The sequence below is a fragment of the Podarcis raffonei genome, chromosome 11 (assembly GCF_027172205.1).
Source record: "Podarcis raffonei isolate rPodRaf1 chromosome 11, rPodRaf1.pri, whole genome shotgun sequence".
NCBI classification, from domain to species: domain Eukaryota; kingdom Metazoa; phylum Chordata; class Lepidosauria; order Squamata; family Lacertidae; genus Podarcis; species Podarcis raffonei.
This window is the reverse complement of record NC_070612.1, coordinates 19,722,577-19,741,799: the sequence shown is the minus strand read 5'-3', so window position 1 is coordinate 19,741,799 and position 19,223 is coordinate 19,722,577. Positions and strand designations below refer to the sequence as shown.

Here is a 19,223-nt window from a genome sequence, read left to right as displayed (position 1 = left end):
CACGCCAGGTATCATCTGGAAAAGGAGCCAAATACTAGGATGTTCTTTTGTTGCACATGCAGGAACACAGAATTCAGGCATGCGCATGGGTGGAGCTTCAGTTATTGATACTGTTTTTAGCAGAGAGATACAGGATTCCCTCTTGTTGCTATTATTTGTTGAATTAGCATGCCACTTTTCATCCAAAGATCACAGGACAGTTTACTACATAAAAATACAAATGAGAACAAAAGCAAACCAATAACCCCTTCCCTTCCACAAACATTTAAAAAGCCATAGAATGTTAATCAGCCAAAGCCTTAGTTACAGAGAAACGTTTTTGCCTGGCGCCTAAAGATATGTAACAAAAAGCGTCAGGCAAACCTCCCCGGGGAGAGCGTTCAACAAATGGGGAGCCACTGCAGAAAAGGCCTGTTCTCATGTTGCCACCCTCCAAAACACTCATGGAGGAGGCACACAAAGAAGGGCCTCAGGTGATCATTGCAGGTTCTGGATCAGTTCATATGGGGAGAGGTGGTCTTTGAGGTACAGTGGTACCTCGGATTAAGTATTTAATTCGTTCCGGAGCTCTGTTCTTAACCTGAAACTGTTCTTAACCTGAAGCACCGCTTTAGCTAATGGGGCCTCCTGCGGCCACCGTGCCACCGGAGCCCGATTTCTGTTCTTATCCTGAAGCAAAGTTCTTAACCTGAAGCACTGTTTCTGGGTTAGCGGAGTGTGTAACCTGAAGCGTATGTAACCTGAAGCATATGTAACCCGAGGTACCACTGTATTGCAGTCCCGAGATTTATAGATCAAAACCAGCACTTTGAACTGGGCTCAGAAACTTATTGGAAGCCAGTGTAATACCCTCAAACCAACCACACCAGCTGAAGTTTCCGAACTATCTTCAGAAGCAGATGGTACATATAACACATTGCAGTAATCTAACACAGAGGTTACTAGAACACAGACAACGTAAGTTAGTCTATCCCTATCCAGATAGGCGCACAGCTGGGCCACCAGCTGAAACTGATGGAAGGCACTCCTTGCCACTGAGGCCACCTGACCCTCAAGCAACAGCAAAAGATTCAGAAGTACCCCCAAGCTGCATACACGCTCCTTCAGAAGGAGTGTAACCCCATCCAGATCAGGCAACCTCCCATCCATATGGGTCTAGGGAACCATTCACTAACAGTGTCTCAGTCTAATCTGGATTGAGCTTCAGTTTGTTGGCTCTCAGTCCATTACCAAGGCAAGACAACGGTCCAGCACATCCACCTTCAGATGTAAAGAAGAAGCAGAGCTGTGTGTCATCAGCATATTACTGACAACATAATCCAAAGCTCCGGATGATCCCACTTGGTAGTTTCATGCACCATAATTATCTTGGAAGGATAACGAGTCATCTGAAACCCCAAGAAACCAGATCTGAAAGACACACTCTCTGGAGTAGCCTGTTGGAAGTTATTAACTGCATGACTTACAGGACAGAAGTCTATACTGTCGTACCTTGGATCTTGAATGCCCTGGAACTTGGACGTTTTGGCTCCCAAACTCCATAAACCCGGAAGTGATTGTTCCGGTTTGCAAACGTTCTTTTGGAACCAGAGCGTCCAACGGGGCTTCCGTAGCTTTTGATTGGCTGCAGGAGCTTCCTGCAGCCAATCAGAAGCCGTGATTTGGTTTTTGAACATTTTGGAAGTCAAACGGACTTCTGGAACGGATTCCATTCGACTTCCAAAGTACGGCTGTACCAGCAAATAATTTATCATATTTCCAACAGGACAACAGGCTGCAAACCTCAGCGTTCCTTTCACCAGGTAAATTTCCCCTGTATATCCTACTGTTGTAACTGCTAACACTACAAAGTTAGTACACACACACACACACACACACACACACACACTGCTCTGCTCCTAAGAAATAATACAATAATTACAAGTTTGTTTAAATATAATTCAGCAATTGAGCTGGAATTTCCATCACTACATGCATTCATTCTTCTGCAGGCAACACCTCAGCTCCTGATTTGAAATGCTCAAGTGCTCTCTTTAATCCTTGCTGTATAAAGCACACCCGCACTCTTCCTTTTGTTGCCATCGCCCCACGAATCCAGTCCCCAGGAGGTGAAGGTCTGGGTTCACAGGATGGGACAGGGGAGGGGGGGTTTCAATTAATCTGATGTGGGCAAGGAGAGACTTTCTAACCCCTACAGGCACACAAACATGGTATCAGCAGGAATTGCAAATACAGAGAAAGTGACACACACACACACAGGCAAAAATATAAATGCTAAAGAGCTTCAGTGTGACTTAAACTCAGCACGGGAGATAACACATACCACAGAGTCAGACGACCCCTGAGGCACATTTGAGGCACATCCAAATTCTGGGAGCAGGAAGGCACTTATGCAGATAAAAACCATATAAATCATAGAGCTGGAAGGGACATGTGGCCTTCCAGATGTTGTTGTTGGACTCTGGCTTCCATCATCCCCAGTCACCATGGCTGGTGGTCAGGGAATGATGGGAGTTGTAGTCCAACAACAGAATCTGAAAGGCCACAGGTTTCCCTCCCAGATTTATAGTACCATCAGCAGATGGTACTCATTTCTATAATGCTTGGCCTGTGATCTAGAAATGGAAAGAAAGTGGGAGCAGTGGGGATGGGATTTGTGTATGCAGGAGAGAATGAATGTATGATGAAGGGGAAGGAGAGGGGGACAGGAAGGCTCTTCCGACCCACTTCTGGCTTCATCCCTGCCCACTTTGGGCTCTGCCCTTGTCCACCACCAGCTTAAAGCTCCTAATTTCTCCTACCCACCTAGAGAAAATTGGCATAATCTTCTGAAGGGGCTGCCCAGTCCTGTTCTAAAATAACCAACGCTCCTTGATATCATCATGAATACTGAATGGAATAGTCATTCCTGACAAAAACAACATGTCCTGGAAAACAGGTAGAGGAGGAGGGGAAGTCTCCCATCTTGGCTGTTCTCTGTCCCAAAAGGGTGTTCAGAAGCATGCTCAAAAGCGCAGCGAACTCACTTTAACTCTCTGGTCTTGGCATGCGAGGCAGATGTACATGAGCCTGAACAAGGAGAGACCAGCTCAGGACATTGCCTACAATGCTTACGCAAGGGATGGCATATTACATTGTGCACCCACCCACTGCCCCACTTGGTATCTGTTCTATGGGTGCTTCTAGACAGGAGCTGAATTTGCAAACCGATCAATGAGATGTTGCAAACAGGTTGCTTTTTTAAAAAAAAACTTACTGGATTTTCCTCAGGAAAGGATAAATCTGGATGAAATTGGAAGGGAGGGGAAGATATATAGCCTGGCATTTGGATGCCAATGACACGTGGATGCTGTAGGAACAAAAAACCTTACATGTGTCTGATGCACCAATCCCACAAACACCCATCTGGAAACACCTTGTATATATATATCTTTACACAACCCCACACAACCGCACGTTCCACACACCGCAGAGCCTACCTTTGGTCAGAGCATGGATTCCAAGCTTCACTTGGGAGAAGTTCCCACTCCCTATTTCCCCTCTGATGCGGTAAAACCCAATCCTCTTCCCCAGAGTTAACTCTTTAACCACCTTTTCATCCTGGGACATATCCAGAGTCAGTTTCTCCAAAGGCGTCAACCGGCGCTGCCTGCCCTGCTCATCCTCTGCGTAGACCTCGCTCTTTGTATAGTCCTCTGCACTGTCTTCCCGGTTCCATCTAACATACCGGTGGCTCCCTAGACCGCCATTCGCATATCCTGTGGTCATAGTCCAGGGGGCGATCACGTATCCATCGGCTTTAGCGAGCTGCTCTGCGGGAAGACCTCGGCAACATGGATGCAGACATGACAAAGCCCGTGACCATTTAAAACAGAAAGCCAGAGAGGGCTCCAAGACATCGGGCTCGGCACTAAGTTTTATTCGTGGTGTTATCTTCCAGCAGATGCATCATTCCATTTCCTCCAAATAAAACTTAGGAAGCGAAGACCCAACTTGTATCCACATTTAAGCAGCCACTTCAACAAGGGTCACAATCTGCAGGCTTAATGGAAGATTTGCAATTAAAGGTGCAAACTACATCACAAAAGCAAGGAGGGCTGTGCAAAATACAAAGGCATCCTTTTCTCACACTCTCTCTCCAGGCATACAAACAAAGTGCTTGACTCAGCGTCTGCTGCTGCTGCTTTGAATATGTCCAGGTCCCTTTGAACAGCTGACCTCATCAGGCAGGAGATGATCAGATCCTCCCTCCTTGATTCAGGTCCCAGTTCAAGAGCCGAAAGCTGCGATTCTTTCATCGCTATGTTCTTTAGCCGGCAACACTTCGGCTCCGGCTTTGAAGTGTCAGGGTGCTTCCTCGGATCCCTGCTGCAAATAACACACCTGTGCTCTTTGGCGTTGCCATTGTTGGTAGAAGGCTGGCACTGGAGGGTGAAGGCAAAGGCTGTATTGCTGACAGAAGACGAAGACGAGCGATGAAAACACCACCCTTTCTTCAGTAGCACGGAAGTCACAGCGAAGGATTAACGAACTGCAGTTACTTCACCCCTCCTTCTTTGAAGGCTTGAGCCTTCTCATAGATGTAATGTGTTCCTAAGAGGAGGGAGGTGCAAAAGAATAAAAATCAGTTAGAGCCTTTGCTTAATGGTTCCAAGCGTTCCACTGCGCAGTCGCTTTTTCTCCCTCTGTTGTTTTAGAAATCATCACCAGTTGCATCCTGCACTTTAGCACTACTCCAAGTAATCAGGGAACTTGCTCACTCTCTCCTGTTTCCTCCTCTTAACCAGGCATCAAGAGGTTGCAAGGCTATCTGTGGATCATCAGCATCCTCCAGCCCACATCAGCAAGCATCTGCTGGAGGAACAGAGCTGCTGTGCTCTCTTCCCTTTCACAAGGGCAGGGAGATAGCTTTACATAACCCATTCAATAATCCTTTCAGCAGCTCAGTCACTTCTTCGTGAGATCCAGAGGTGTACAGAGCCTGGCCCTGGAAATCTTTCAGCTGTGCTTGCTTAACTTCTTAACTACCTTAGTATTCCTATTTCCCCGACAATTACCTACCGAGTTACAATCTCTGTGGCCTTGCGCCATGGCATCTTTCAAGCCTCGTTTCCAAAATAGGCTCCTATTCCAGGGGTGGCTATAATCTGTGTCCCTCCAGTTGTTGTAGACCACAACACCCACCAGCCACAGGCAGCATGGCCATGGATGATTAGAGTTGTAGTCCAGCAACATCTAGGGACGTGGGTGGCACTGTGGGTTAAACCACAGAGCCTAGGACTTGCCAATCAGAAGGTCGGCGGTTCGAATCCCCGCCACAGGGTGAGCTCCCATTGCTCGGTCCCTGCTCCTGCCAACCTAGCAGTTTGAAAGCACGTCAAAGTGCAAGTATATAAATAGGTACCACTCCAGCGGGAAGGTAAATGGTGTTTCCGTGCGCTGCTCTGGTTCACCAGATACGGCTTAGTCATGCTGGCCACATGACCTGGAAGCTATACGCCGGCTCCCTCGGCCAATAAAGTGAGATGAGCGCCGCAACCCCAAAGTCGGTCATGACTGGACCTAATGGTCAGGGGTCCCTTTACCTTTACCAGCAACATCTGGAGGACCACAGATCATAACCAGTTCCTGCACTAGACCCAGGGTGAGGAATCTTTGGCCTGCCAGATGTTCCTGAACATCAACTCCCAGCAGCCCCAGGAAGTAATGGCCAATGGCTAAGGGGGATGGGAGTTGGTAGTTCAGCAACATCTGGATGGCCACAGGTCCCGTCTCCCCACCCTTGAGCATGACCTTCGCTCCTCCAGACCAACTGCTCATTTTTACTTGTTTGTTTTGTCTGTGAATGAGCACCAAACCCTCTGCTTACTTGAAGAACTTCAACCACTCTCCCTGCCAACTGTCAAGTCTAGAATGTGTTCCCAGAACAGTTATGGGGTTCCACCCATCTCTTTCCCTCTCTCTCTCTTCTTTCCAGCCTCTCCCTTTTTAGTGGGGCTTTAGTTTGGGATTTATTTGTAAAAATGTGTCACCCTTAGGCACGGGCAGCCCTTGGCAGTTTAACCCTTAGCCATGGATGCTAATGTAGCCTGCTTAGCTCATTTGGTGGGTTTTTCTGAGCAAAGCTAATATATATTTGACTATAGTAAATAGCACACCAGGAGACAATGATATGAGCCCAGATCAATCCTACACTTACAGTTAGCAAAGGTAACAGCAATGCAAAGATCTAAACAAAGCATCTTAAAGATTCCACTTCAAAGACCAAGCAGCTCATCTAATGTTTACCAAGAAGCTCAGATGCAGAGCGTCTTGCTTTTGCATGCACAAGGCCCCAGGATCAATCCCTGGCATCTCCAGGCAAAGCTGGGCAGCTCCCCTGCCTGAAACCCTGGAGAGCAGCTGCCAGTCAGTGTGGATAATGCTGAACCAAACAGCGCCAACTTCATATAAGGCAGCTTCCACATTTCTCAAGGTGAATGAAGTATTTATGTTGGCTTTGTTCTGAGCAATGAGAGTGGTTCCACTGCAAGGAATCAGGAGAAAGCCACAGTGGGTGAAACGAAGCATCTCTCCAACAGTGGAAACTCCTGTGATTCTTGTTAAATATCCTCTCCACAGTAGCTGTTTTACTGGGAATTGTCCTGCTGCTCAAGAACCGATTTACAGAATAAACCTTTGGATTACCCTAAGTGCAAAGAGCTAAATTAACTCCACAGAACCCTTACCCTACCAAATGCAAGTCGAGGTCCTTAGTTAAATCTGGGAGAGTAACAAATGAGGCATTTTCTAGAAAGTTTCTCCCACTGATAACTGGAACACCTCCACTGTGGCGGTTGCCCTAGGATGTGTCAAGGAAAGGGTTAAAATGGGTGTGAGGTGATTGGCCAGTGAGAATGCGAGGGGGGAGTAAAAGATAGAGTGGGAGGTTTTGAAAAGTCAGTTGAAGTTTGTCAGTTGGGAGTTGAGGCTTGGGTGTTGGAGAAGGAAGAGGGTGGAATAGCCAGTGGGTTGGTTGAGTTGTATTGTATTGTGAAAGAGTGAGTGTATTGTGAAAGAGTGTGTATCCAACACTTGTACTGTGACATAGTTCTCCAGACAACCTGTTTATTCACCATTCATCCTGAATTGTTCACACAAAGTTTACACAGTGGTTCAAATAGATCCAGTCTTCACTGAGCATTCGTTCTTAATTGTGTACAGGGCAGTTGTATGACCAATGAGCAGACGTCCTCATTTGCTTTCGGGTGCTTGCATGCCTTCCGGTTAATATTTTTACCTACCCACACTTTTCAGTGCATCTCCTTGTCACTTTCCTAACCACAAAAGGTCGGGGGGTGTTTTTTTAAGAGGATTTGTTGCACTAGGGCAACAGAGCGCTTTAATCCACTTTCATCGTGCATAGATCTCGCCCACAAAAATAATGGCAAGTCTGGAAGGCTCCTCATCTCCTGCATAGGAAGCAATACTTGTTCTGTGAACACACATGGAAGGCTCATGTATATAGCTGTGTAAGATCATAGGAGCCAATTCCTAGGGGCTGAGGCCCTTCCATAAAATATTTGGGCACTGCCATTCAAATGGTAGGGGGTGAGCCCCATCATATGATCGATTATGCGGGACAGGGCTTACCTGTCCTCCCCAATATTTTATTCAGGTTTGCACCCCTGGTACAGATGCACAAGCAGATCTGGAAACACTAGCAGATTTACCCTTGTGGACTTTTGCACAGAGACACACACTCTCTCTCTCTCTCTTCAAATTGGGAACCATTTTCAGAACAGCAGCATCCAGACAGAAAATCCCCTGACTCAATCTCAACAGAATAGTCACTGCACGTGGACAAATACAATCAGCCTAAGTAAGGGCTTTATCGGCGATCTGCTTCTCCCCTCCATCCCTGCTCCACCCCCAGGCTATGTAAGGCCTGCTATGACAGCATCATGTGTTCTGCCAATCCCACTATTGCCGCTTTTTATTTATGAAATTTGCCACATCACTGTTAAGACTCTGAAAAGCTCGGGACTCTAAGGTTTCTGACAAAGCAAAACCAGACACACAGCACTGGCTTTTCTATATATGTGGTGAAGGGGACAGAAATAGCAGAACCAGCTTAAAGGCAGTGCAGCTTAGGACAACAGTGGCAGATGGATATAGCAGAGGAGGAGACGGTTCTGCCCGCTGGCACATTCATTATTCAGATTCTATTTTTGTGTTTCTGCTTCACCACTGATGTTAATCCTGCTGCACACGCCATGTACAATTGTGAAAAGGGCACATCATGGGCAGGGCAGCATTCGTTCTCACCGTTACGTAACCCAAACACACGCCTGAGCTCCTAACAAAAGATGGTGCAGCAGTTTATTTGACAATGGCAACTTCTAAAACTGCAGGCCGTGCTGTGCGACTGAGACTTCAGACACAGCTCGCCTCCTAGGGCTTTGTCTGCTGCATTGGTTTAAGATCTGAAGCACGGAGACATGGGAAGCAGCCTCATATACAGCTCAGGATGAGGGTTTTGCCCAGCTGTGCCTGGAAGGGATTGAGCCCGAGATGTTTTGCAAAAGCTCTGCCACTGAGCTACAAGTAAATCCCTTAGCTGACTACACCACAAGCTTGGCACATTATTCATGCCCTTTGACTTGTAGGGCTCCTCTTGTAGGTTGCTGCTACTGTGCTGCCAAACTCATAGGCACAGAAGTTATGGGGTAAAAAAAAGGTAAAGGACCAGGTCGGAGCTAAACAATATAAACTGAGAGCATTTGCAGATGACCTGGTACTTACATTACAAGAGCCAGAAGCTAGCACGAAAAGAGTTTTGGAAATAATTCAAGAGTTTGGTCAAATGGCAGGATTTAAATTGAATAAGTTAAAGACTAAGGTATTGGAGAAAAATTTAACACAGGTTGAAAAAGAAAGGTTTCAGAATGAGACAGGGTTGACTGTGGTTAAAAAAGTGAAATATTTGGGTATAAATATGACAGCTAAGAATGTGAATCTATTTAAAGATAATTATGAAAAAACTTGGACAGAAGTGAAAAAAGATTTGGAGATTTGGTCAAACTTGAAGCTTTCCTTGTTAGGTCGAATTGCAGTTATAAAAATGAATGTATTGCCAAGAATGTTGTTTTTGTTCCAAGCATTACAAATAATGGATAAAATGGACTGTTTCAAGAAGTGGCAAAAAGATATATCTAAATTTGTCTGGCAGGGCAAGAAGCCCAGAATTAAATTTAAGATATTAACGGATTCAAAGGAAAGAGGGGGATTTGCCCTGCCAGACTTTAAACTGTACTATGAAGCGGCAGCTTTCTGCTGGCTAAGAGATTGGCTGCTTCTTGAAAATACAGACATTTTGGATTTGGAAGGTTTTAACAATATTTTTGGGTGGCATGCATATTTGTGGTATGACAAGGTTAAAGCACATAAAAGTTTTAAAAACCATATTGTCAGAAAAGCACTATTAAATGTCTGGATCAGATATAAAGATTTGCTGGAAAATAAAACTCCAAGGTGGCTGTCGCCAATGGAAGCTAAGGCAGTTAAAAAGTTAAATATGGAGTCGAAGTGGCCAAGATATTGGGAAATTTTGGAAAAGGAAGGGGACAAACTGAGATTGCAGAGTTTTGAGAAATTAAAAGGGAAGGTGAGAGATTGGTTGCACTATCACCAAATAAATGAAGTGTTTAAATTGGACAGTAAAATTGGCTTCCAGGTGGAAAAATCAAAATTGGAGACTGAATTGTTAGAATCCAGTACTAAGAATTTGTCAAAAATGTACAATTTGCTGCTGAAATGGAATACACAAGATGAAACGGTTAAATCAAGTATGATTAAATGGGCTCAGGACATTGGTCATAATATTTTGTTTGCTGATTGGGAAAAGTTGTGGACCACCGGGATGAAATTTACGGCATGTAATGCCTTAAGAGAAAATATTATGAAAATGATCTATAGGTGGTACATAACCCCAGTCAAGCTTGCAAAGATTTACCATTTGCCTGATAATAAATGTTGGAAATGTAAAGAAAAGGAAGGTACATTCTTTCACCTTTGGTGGACGTGCCCGAAGATTAAGGCATTCTGGGAAATGATCTATAATGAACTTAAAAAGGTATTTAAATATACCTTCCCTAAGAAACCAGAGGCCTTTCTCTTGGGTATTGTCGGCCAAGGGGTGTTAAAGACGGATATAACTTTCTTTATGTATGCTACAACAGCAGCTAGAATACTCATTGCGAAGTACTGGAAGACACAGGATCTACCCACACTGGAAGAATGGCAGATGAAGGTGATTGACTACATGGGTTTGGCAGAAATGACAAGCAGAATCCGAAACCAGGGAAGAGAAGCAGCGGAAGAAGAATGGAAAAAGTTTAAGGACTATCTAAAGAAATATTACAAAATTAATGAAAGTTAGAATGATGTTGGACTGGAAAGTAAATGGTTACTATTAGCAATGGTTAAGACAAGGAGAATAAGGAAGATTAGCTTAAATTTAAATTAAAATAAGGGAAGATTTGCTGAGTAATTGATTAGAATCTGGAATACAGAAAAGGGAGGCATGAGGAAGTCGGGGAAGAAAGGTATAAGAAATTAAGATATGAAATGGTACTTGTTTCTTGTTTCTTGTTTTGTTTTTGTTTGTTTATGTATTTGTTGTGTTTATGTTATGTTTGTGTGGTCATAAAAACTTTTTAATAAAAAAATATTATAGAAAAGGTAAAGGACCCCTGGATGGTTAAGTCCAGTCAAGGGTGACTATGGGTTTGCGGCGCTCATCTCACTTTCAGGCCGAGTGAGCCGGCGTTTGTCCACAGGCAGCTTTCCGGGTCATGTGGCCAGCATGACTAAACCGCTTCTGGCACAACGGAACACCGTGACGGAAAGCAGAGCGCATGTAAACGCTGTTTACCTTCCCGCCGCAGCAGTACCTATTTATCTACTTGCACTGGTGTGCTTTCGAACTGCCAGGTTGGCAGGAGCTGGGACAGAGCAACGGGAGCTCACCCCGTTGCGTGGATTCGAACCGCCGATCGGCAAGCCCAAGAGGTCCAGTGGTTTAGACCACAGCGCCACCCCCGTCCCTTCTTCATGCAGCTAAACTATGGAAGTCACTCCCCACAGGAGGCAGTGATGGCTATCAACTTGGATGATTCTGAAACAGATTAGAGAATTTCACAGAGGATAAGGGCATCAATCAGGCCTGTGCAGACCTTTCTGATGAATGGGGTGGGAGTCTTGTCCATGAGATCCATCACCTAATCCAGGGGTCAGCAAACTTTTTCAGCAGGGGGCCAGTCCACTTTCACTCAGACCTTGTGGGAGGCCAGACTATATTTTGGGGGGGAAATTGAACAAATTCCTAATATTCTACACCTCTCAGCTGACTGGGTACGTAATGGGTAAAACAGCCATGCTTGTCCATATGCACTGCAAGACTGCGATAGTAAAATCTGGACCTGCGTTACTGCTTACTAGTGTGTCGCGTCAGGTCAGATTAGGTCATGGGTAGGCAAACTAAGGCCCGCATCCAGCCCAATTGCCTTCTAAATCTGGCCCACGGACAGTCCGGGAATCAGCGTGTTTTTACATGAGTAGAATGTGTGCTTTTATTTAAAATGCATCTCTGGGTTATTTGTGGGGCATAGGAATTCGTTCATTTTTTTCCCTTCAAAATATAGTCCGGCCTCCCACAAGGTCTGAGGGACAGTGGACTGGCCCCCTGCTGGAAAAGTTTGCTGACCCCTGCTCTAACCATTCTCACTAGAAGCATCTCTCCTTCCTGGTGACTGCTGAAATTTAGTGTGCCAGGGAGCCTGGGTATGTGATTTTCTTAGGGTGCCCAAGTCCCCAATAGGGGCATCGGGCATCATGGAAATCACATTTCCCAGGCTCCCTGGCACACTAAGGCAGTGGTTGTAGCAATATTCCAGCAGTTAGCAGGCAGGCTTCCAACAGCTTCTCTGCCACTGCTTCCAGACCAGATAGGGGAAAGATGTCAACAGGCCAGAGGGTCTCATGGGTGCAGACTAGGGAAGTTTTCAGAACCCATCACACTTCTGAAAACATTGGGATCCCAATGACGTTTGAATTGGGCTCACAATAATTTCCCCCATTTATTTCCATATTTAGAAAACAGCTTAAATTGAGCCGGTTTTCTAAATGACTAAATATACACAGAAAATTATTCCGAGCCCAGAATTGGTCCATCACTGCACACAGCTAATGCAGACTATACCTCAAGAAAACTGAGCTTGCCTCTCATTCATTTTTAAACTCACCCACCGATGAAAACACCGCCAAAGAAAAACAGCTAGCAGTGGGGCAATCCGCACACCAATTACTGAAGCGCCAACGACATTCCTTTGACAGGCTTTTAAATCTCTGAATGCAGTTGGCAAGACTGGCTTTTAAACAGCCTGCTACAGTAATCCCAGCTTTCACTGCTTTCAACTCAAGGAGATGCAACTGTGTGTGTTTTAATGCAAAGTGAAACTGCAATTACTAGGAGTGTTTTTCTTCCTCTGCTGAAGAGGTATAAAGTTCAGAGAAGCCTTTGAAGTAGCCTTCCATGCAGTCAGCAATGGTTGCAGTCCAAAATGTGGAAGAGAGTGGGGCACCAGGTTGGGGAAGAAAGGTTTGGAGGACCAGTAGCTCTGTTTGGAAGAGAACTCAGCCAAGTCGGATCCCCGAAGCAACCCTGCTTCCCCAGCTTTTTGAGGTCAGGGATGATGGGAGATGTTCCAAGAGAATTTGGAGGTCACTCCATTGGCTATCCCTGCTCTAACCATACCAGCTCTAACCTACCCTAGGCTAACTTTACCCTAACTGGCAGTGTGGTGCTAAATCACTGATCCAAGCAAAATTTCCATTCATACAAAGTCCACAAAGAATATATATATATATATAAAAGTTAAATCCTAAGCTAGCTTTTATAAAAAGGGGAGAATTTTATTTAATTTTCAAAGCCTACAACCCAGAAAGCCTGCAAAACTATGACCTCCTTTCGTCTGAAGGAGCTCTTAGCTACTCTACATGATAAAAAACAACCAGGTGCGACCTACCTAGCATTTGAGCCTCTCATGACTGCATCTCATTACTTTTCCAGATTTTTGGTTTATTAAAGCCTTTGACGAGATTTATTCGATTCTTTTGAAATGCAGAGTTCACGCCCACATCAATGTGGGTTCTAATAAAACAGAATACATCTTAAAATTGCCTCCCCTTCAGATCGCCTTTAGTCCTTTGAAATTACTTTTGCTAATCAACCTCATGAAATACTGCAAATGTAATTTTTCGCTCCCTCTGCTTGCCAGCCTTCCTCAGTAGTGAGAAAGCCCAGCTCTGTACAGTGGACCCTCCGGATACGAATTAAATTCATTCCAGGGGTCCGTACTTAACCTGAAAAGTCCGTAACTGGAAGTGCTGTTTCTGCGCACGCATGTGGCACGATAGAGTGCTTCTGTGCATGTTTGCGGTGCGCAGAGCGCTTCTGCGCATGGCAAAACCCAAAAGTATACACTTCTGGATTTGCCACGTTTGCAACCCGAAAGGTACATATCCAGAGTGGTATGTAACTCGAGGGTCCACTGTATTTACAAGGTTCATTTAGCAGAGGGAGTACTGGAGGGTTTGGCCCCATCTGCACTATGCATTTAAAGCAGTATTGCACCACTTTAGACAGTCATGGCTTCCCCCAAATTATCCTGGGAACTGTAGCTTGTTAAGAATGCTGAGAGTTGTTAGAACAATCCCCCACCCCTCTTTGGAGAGCTACCATGCAAAAACTCTCAAAGTGATAACGTAGACTTCTCTGCCAAGCAAATAGTATGATGAACCATGAATATATTTCTATTATTTTCACTTGCATTTCCATGGTTATGTCTTCTTATAAACTATGGCTGAAACAAATGAAAACACGTCCCTCTTCTGCAGAATTATTTAGGTTTGAAACCTAGTTGAGACATAGGTTGCATGAGACTCAGCTAATGTGCAGGAAAGAAGCTCTCTATAGCTGCTTTGTTCCTCCGTGGTCCTTCTCCTTGCAGTGCTCTGCTGAGCTAAGCTAAGCCAAGCCATGGCTTAGCATGTTATCTGAACGGGGTCTCACAGTTAAGCTCTTGCTGTGCTAACCACAAGATGCAGCCAACAGCCTGTGTGTTTGTGCCATAGTTTGGCTTACCACATTGCATGAATAATTGAGCTGTAGAGTTGGAAGCTGTAGAGTTGGGACGTGGGTGGCGCTGTGGGTTAAACCACAGAGCCTAGGACTTGCCGATCAGAAGGTCGGAGGTTCGAATCCCCGCAATGGGGTGAGTGCCTGTTGCTCAGCCCCTGCTCCTGCCAACCTAGCAGTTGGAAAGCACATCAAAGTGCAAGTAGATAAATAGGTACCGCTCCTGCGGGAAGGTAAACAGCGTTTCCGTGCGCTGCTCTGGTTCACCAGAAGCTGCTTAGTCATGCTGGCCACATGACCCGGAAGCTGTATGCTGGCTCCCTCGGCCAATAAAGCGAGATGAGCGCCGCAACCCTAGAGTCGGTCACGACTGGACCTAATGGTCAGGGATCCCTTTACCCCGAGTTGGAAGGGACCACAAGGGTGATCTAGTCCAACCCCCTGCAATGTAGGAGTCTTGTGCCCAACATGGGGCTCAAACCCACGATCCTGAGATTAAGAGTCTCATGCTCTTCCGACTGAGCTAGTTCTTCAACAATAACGTTCTCTAAAGTAGTTCGCTACCTTCCTTCTTTGCTCGTGCTCTTGCAAATGCAACCATTAAACCTGTCAAAATGCTTTTTCAGAGATTTCAGCTCTGCTGGGGCCTATGGTCTGTTGATGTGTCACTGTCACTCTATGTGGCTCCCCATCGACTCAACTGCTCTGGTGTCACGCCAATGTCATAATAGGGAGCCTAATAAGCCCTGGACAACCCAGATGATGATGATGATGATTTACACCCCGCCCATCTGACTGGGTTGCCCCAGCCATTCTGGGTGGCTGGAGATACCTGGAAGCGGGGCATTGGGAAACCTCAGCACTCCAAAGTCTATGGGATGTTTAGTTCAGCCAAAGATCACGGGAGAAAGCAGCTGGGCAAAACAAAGAAGCTCCCAACAGGTCAGAAGAAACTTTCCTGGCTGCTTACTGGTGGAAGAAATGAAAAGAAATCAGCAGCCTTTTTGATCAGCAATTCCCTCCATGGCCAGGGACGAGACAAATATGATCTCCTCCCCTTACAATCTGCTGGGTTATCTGCCATATGTAGAGGGGCATCTTTCTTCTCCACTTACCATAATATAAAAAAAATACCCTAGGTGATTTAACAGGCAAGACGATACCTTTTCTATGAGCCAAGTAAAAAGATGAAAGCTTGCAAATTGCACAGAACTTTTCATACAGTTGGGTGTTCAAGCCAAAAGAGGGATGGGAAAGAGGGGAAAAAATAGCTGACTGAGCTAATGCATGGCATTACGTTGATCTTACCCAAGGTCAGAAGGCTCCCCAGCACCACCACTTGGTCCTTATATGGGAGTGAGCTGTCAACCATAGCATTTATTTGTTTAGTATCCTATAGTCTTCCGTCTCAAATGGGATCATCTGGGTGGCTAACAAATCAAAATAAAACCAACCCAGCACTAGAGCAAGTGTATGTGTGGGGGGGGGGGGAGTGGGGCTCGTTTAATTTCACTGCACACAGGTGTATTGACAATAACGGTTTATTAATTATTATTATTATTATCATCATCATTATTAAGATCCAAAGAAAAACCTGAGAAAATAGCCAGCAGCAGCAACAAAAATGAAGAGCAATCAAGAGACCAAATCCAAGAACAAGCAGATCCACAAGCCTCCCATAAAAAGACTGGTGAACCATGATCTTCTGAACCTGGTGCCTAAATACGCGCAATGGGATAATGAACAAAGGTGAAAAGATCCCAGTCCCACACTGTTCCACATGATGCAATGGGTGGGACTTCTCCCCCAAAATGCAGCACATGGGCATTTGAAACATAGCCTAAAATAAGCTACTATTGCGAAAGCCAAGAATGCACTACGCTGGCAAACTTGGACCTCCGAGCCTTAAAAAAGGATGGGTTGGATCTCTTTCTGGGTGTCCAATTGCAATCTCAAATGGAAGAAAGAGATAAAAGCCACTGAGGTCCATTTCTCCTGTGAAATTAAGCAGGTTTTTAAATCCAACACAAACAGTGCTTCCAGATTGTCACTATTTTGCTGGAGACATTAAAGTGCATACCAGAACTTTAGGTTTGTACATCCTAATGCAACAAAGCCACTTATTAAAAAACAGAGCTTTTGCGGTTTGGAATGTGGTGATGAAATGTACCAAAAACTGTGGGACGGATGAATGATTAATGGGAAGCAGGCAAATTAGGATGAATGTTCATTGTTGCATAACCACTCTGAAAACAAATCTGAATGCATGCTCACTAAAAACCAAATATAATTTAACCTCCATGTGAGCTTTGCAAAAGCAAACCAGGATGAGTGCTCAAGAAACAGGTTATCCTGAGCAGACCCTAACCCTATCATGATTTAATAACAGCATTTTAAAATGTCAACGTTCATTATTTAGCGTCTGAGAAATGCAGCACTTTTCTTTCTGCTTCCGTTCCATCACATCCACTGCACACACAGAAATTAAAGAGGTAAAAACCTTTGAAGTTAATTGCATCTGTGAAATTAAACAAGCTTTTGATCTAACGTAATTAAACGTACTTGTTAATGGCACTAAAACATTCACTATTAAGGTATGAGAAGTTAATAGCTTCTCTGTTCATCGAATCCACTGAACACACAGGAACATACCCAAACTCTGCCCTAATCCACACCAGCTACAGTTTACCATTCCATTCTATTTACCTGTCAATGTCCGCCAATCTGCATCCTGAGTGAAGCACTCACTGTATTTCTCTGTACCCAGAAACAGTTTTGATCCAAAATGAAAAATGTTTGGAGCCTCTGTAAAAAGCAAGTCAGAATCCTTTGCCCCCCAGAGTTCCAAATTATCAGAGTGACAGGCAGCCTCTAACGTGGAACGGAGCCTGCAAGCTAATACAGAGCAACCGAAGCTCTGAAATAGCCAAAGCTATTTTTACATCCATGTTAATACAGTACTTCTGGCATTTCATTCACTGACTAATCCACCCTGGATTTGCTTAATGCTGTTCCCATATCAGCCTGCCACAAGTAATGACACCTGTTTGGTAGCCTCCAAATATTATAGGGAAGCAGCAGGAGGGCTGGATATACCAGGAGGCAGGCTAAGCAGCTGTCTAGTGGCCTCTGATATTTAGGGACCTCAAAACCTCAGAGGGGGAAACCTTGTGCAAAAACTAGGTGAAGACAATCCCATTTAGTCAACGCATATATTCACTTCTAATTATAAACCACTTCCCCACTCAGTGTCTCCTAAAACATAGAAACGAACCACCCCTAGCTGATTGCTGCATTACAGGAGTTTGAACTAGATGGCTCTTAGGGTTCCTTCCATCTCCACAATTCTGTTTCCGTGATTTTGTGGGGAAACATTAAAAACATTGCAGCACACTTTAAATATAAGTTGTTGAGCAGCGGGTACCACCCCTTCCTTCCCTTACAGAATGCCCAAACTGCACCTGCCTCCCCTTACAGATATCCCAAACCATGGCACAGGTGAGCTGCAGAGGAACATGAAGAACAGAGTAGGACAGCTCCCCAGCAGCCTTCCTGCTTTGCTGTGGCTTCCCTCATTGCGCTCCGACACTGCTGAGGCCAAAGCAGCAGCGTTGGTGTGAGGTAGGCAGTGGTAGTAGAGTAGGACCATTGCTGGGGAGCTGCCCCAGCCTGCCCTGCCTATTCCTCTGCAGCTCACCTGGTCCACGCTGTGCCCGCTCACTTGCTCTGCCTGCTTGCCTGCCCAGGCTGCCTATCAGCAGCAAGACAAATTGCAGCGTGACCACGTCCTTACAATTTGTTTATATAGCTTTTTAAAAACTCAGCAGAACATCTCGAACAACAACAGAAGCCGACAAAACACAATTCACGAATGGAAATGTAGCTTATATTTATCATACAGTACAAGAGAGCCCTCGCTGACAGGTACATTTCATTGCTTTTAATAAAGACAACCTTATCCTACCCTGGAAGGTACTTTGCACATACCTCTTTAAGGCAGAGGAAGGAAAACGGAGTGTGAGACAGAATGGGAATCAGTATGAAGGATGAAGAAAAATATACAAGTTGGAAAGGAGCTCCAAACAAAAACAAAATCCTCGTTTTCTGCTACTAGCTCTCTGCTTCCTCTTCTTTAAGCAGTTACTAATCTGCCTACCCCTTGACTGCTAAATTTACTCAGGCCTGGATTAAAACAACCGAAGGCCCTCGACTAAGAGACCTTGGGAGGTCCAAATTTAATAGCATTTGATCATGAAAACAAAACCTCGTTCTTCTTTACCGTTACTAAGCAACTGGGCCCAGATAGTAAAATCTGCTTGTATGTTAAAAAAAAATTGGCAGGAGGCCATGGCTGCAGCCCACTCAGCCCATATGTAAATCCAGCACTGACTGGACCATTCCTACCCATGTGCTTGTCAACACACCCCAAGAACAGTTAAGGCTGAGGAGGCAGGACTTTCTTTTGCAAAAGGCATGCTGATTCCTCTGCAGCAAGGCTTGTTCTTCAGTGTGCTGCATTTGGTGTTGCTTTTAATAAATGATCCCACCAATTCACCCAGAACAGATGTTTAACAAACTGGCTTGTTTTTTCCCCTAGATCCTCCCTGCAATACTTGTTTTAAAAAATAAAGTTTATACACATAGTGCTGTTAATTATCTTTAAAGCCCTAAACAGCTTGGGGCCAAGATACTGAAAAACCATCTTCCCCCATGTGAACCCGCCTATCTTTCAATATCAGCTTTTTAAGGTGTGTTTGGCAGCAACATGCAAAGAGTGCCTTTTATTGAACAAAGCCTCCTATTACATTCATGGAACTTATTTGCCCCCGAGAGATTAGATTATCTCCCTCTCTTTGCTTGTGTTCTGGCAGCACTGAAAAACCATGCTTTCTCATTAAGCCCTTTGAGATCTTACTGCTGTTCAAGTTATGTTGTTCTGGCTCTTGTTATTTTTAAATGCTATCTTTAGAGTCAAGATGTATTGCTATTCCATCTTACCCATTTTTAAAATCATCACGTAGTATTCATACTCCAAAGGTCAACG

General features: G+C 44.8%; 2 protein-coding genes and 1 long non-coding RNA gene across 8 annotated transcripts in view; 1 reads left to right on the top strand and 2 right to left on the bottom strand.

Moving 5' to 3' along the window:
• Nucleotides 1–19,223, top strand: part of TMEM267 (transmembrane protein 267) — a 125,417-nt gene that overhangs the window by 91,263 nt on the left and 14,931 nt on the right. The gene's annotated exons all lie outside the window — the stretch shown is intronic.
• NIM1K (NIM1 serine/threonine protein kinase) overlaps nt 1–19,223 on the bottom strand; it is a 28,944-nt gene that overhangs the window by 3,719 nt on the left and 6,002 nt on the right. For 2 of the 3 annotated variants that reach the window (XM_053408927.1, XM_053408926.1), the window contains exon 2: nt 3,480–4,593. The exons of the other annotated variant lie outside the window; for it this stretch is intronic. In XM_053408927.1, the coding sequence (XP_053264902.1) occupies nt 3,480–3,768 (289 nt within the window). In that variant the 5' untranslated portion in view covers nt 3,769–4,593. The remainder of the gene's footprint in view (nt 1–3,479; nt 4,594–19,223) is intronic. 3 annotated transcript variants of the gene reach the window in all.
• Nucleotides 7,097–15,065, bottom strand: LOC128423594 (uncharacterized). The gene is made up of 3 exons (XR_008332801.1): nt 14,744–15,065; nt 13,068–13,192; nt 7,097–7,451 (listed from the first exon to the last, which is right to left on the bottom strand). It is a non-coding gene; the product is annotated as an uncharacterized LOC128423594 (long non-coding RNA).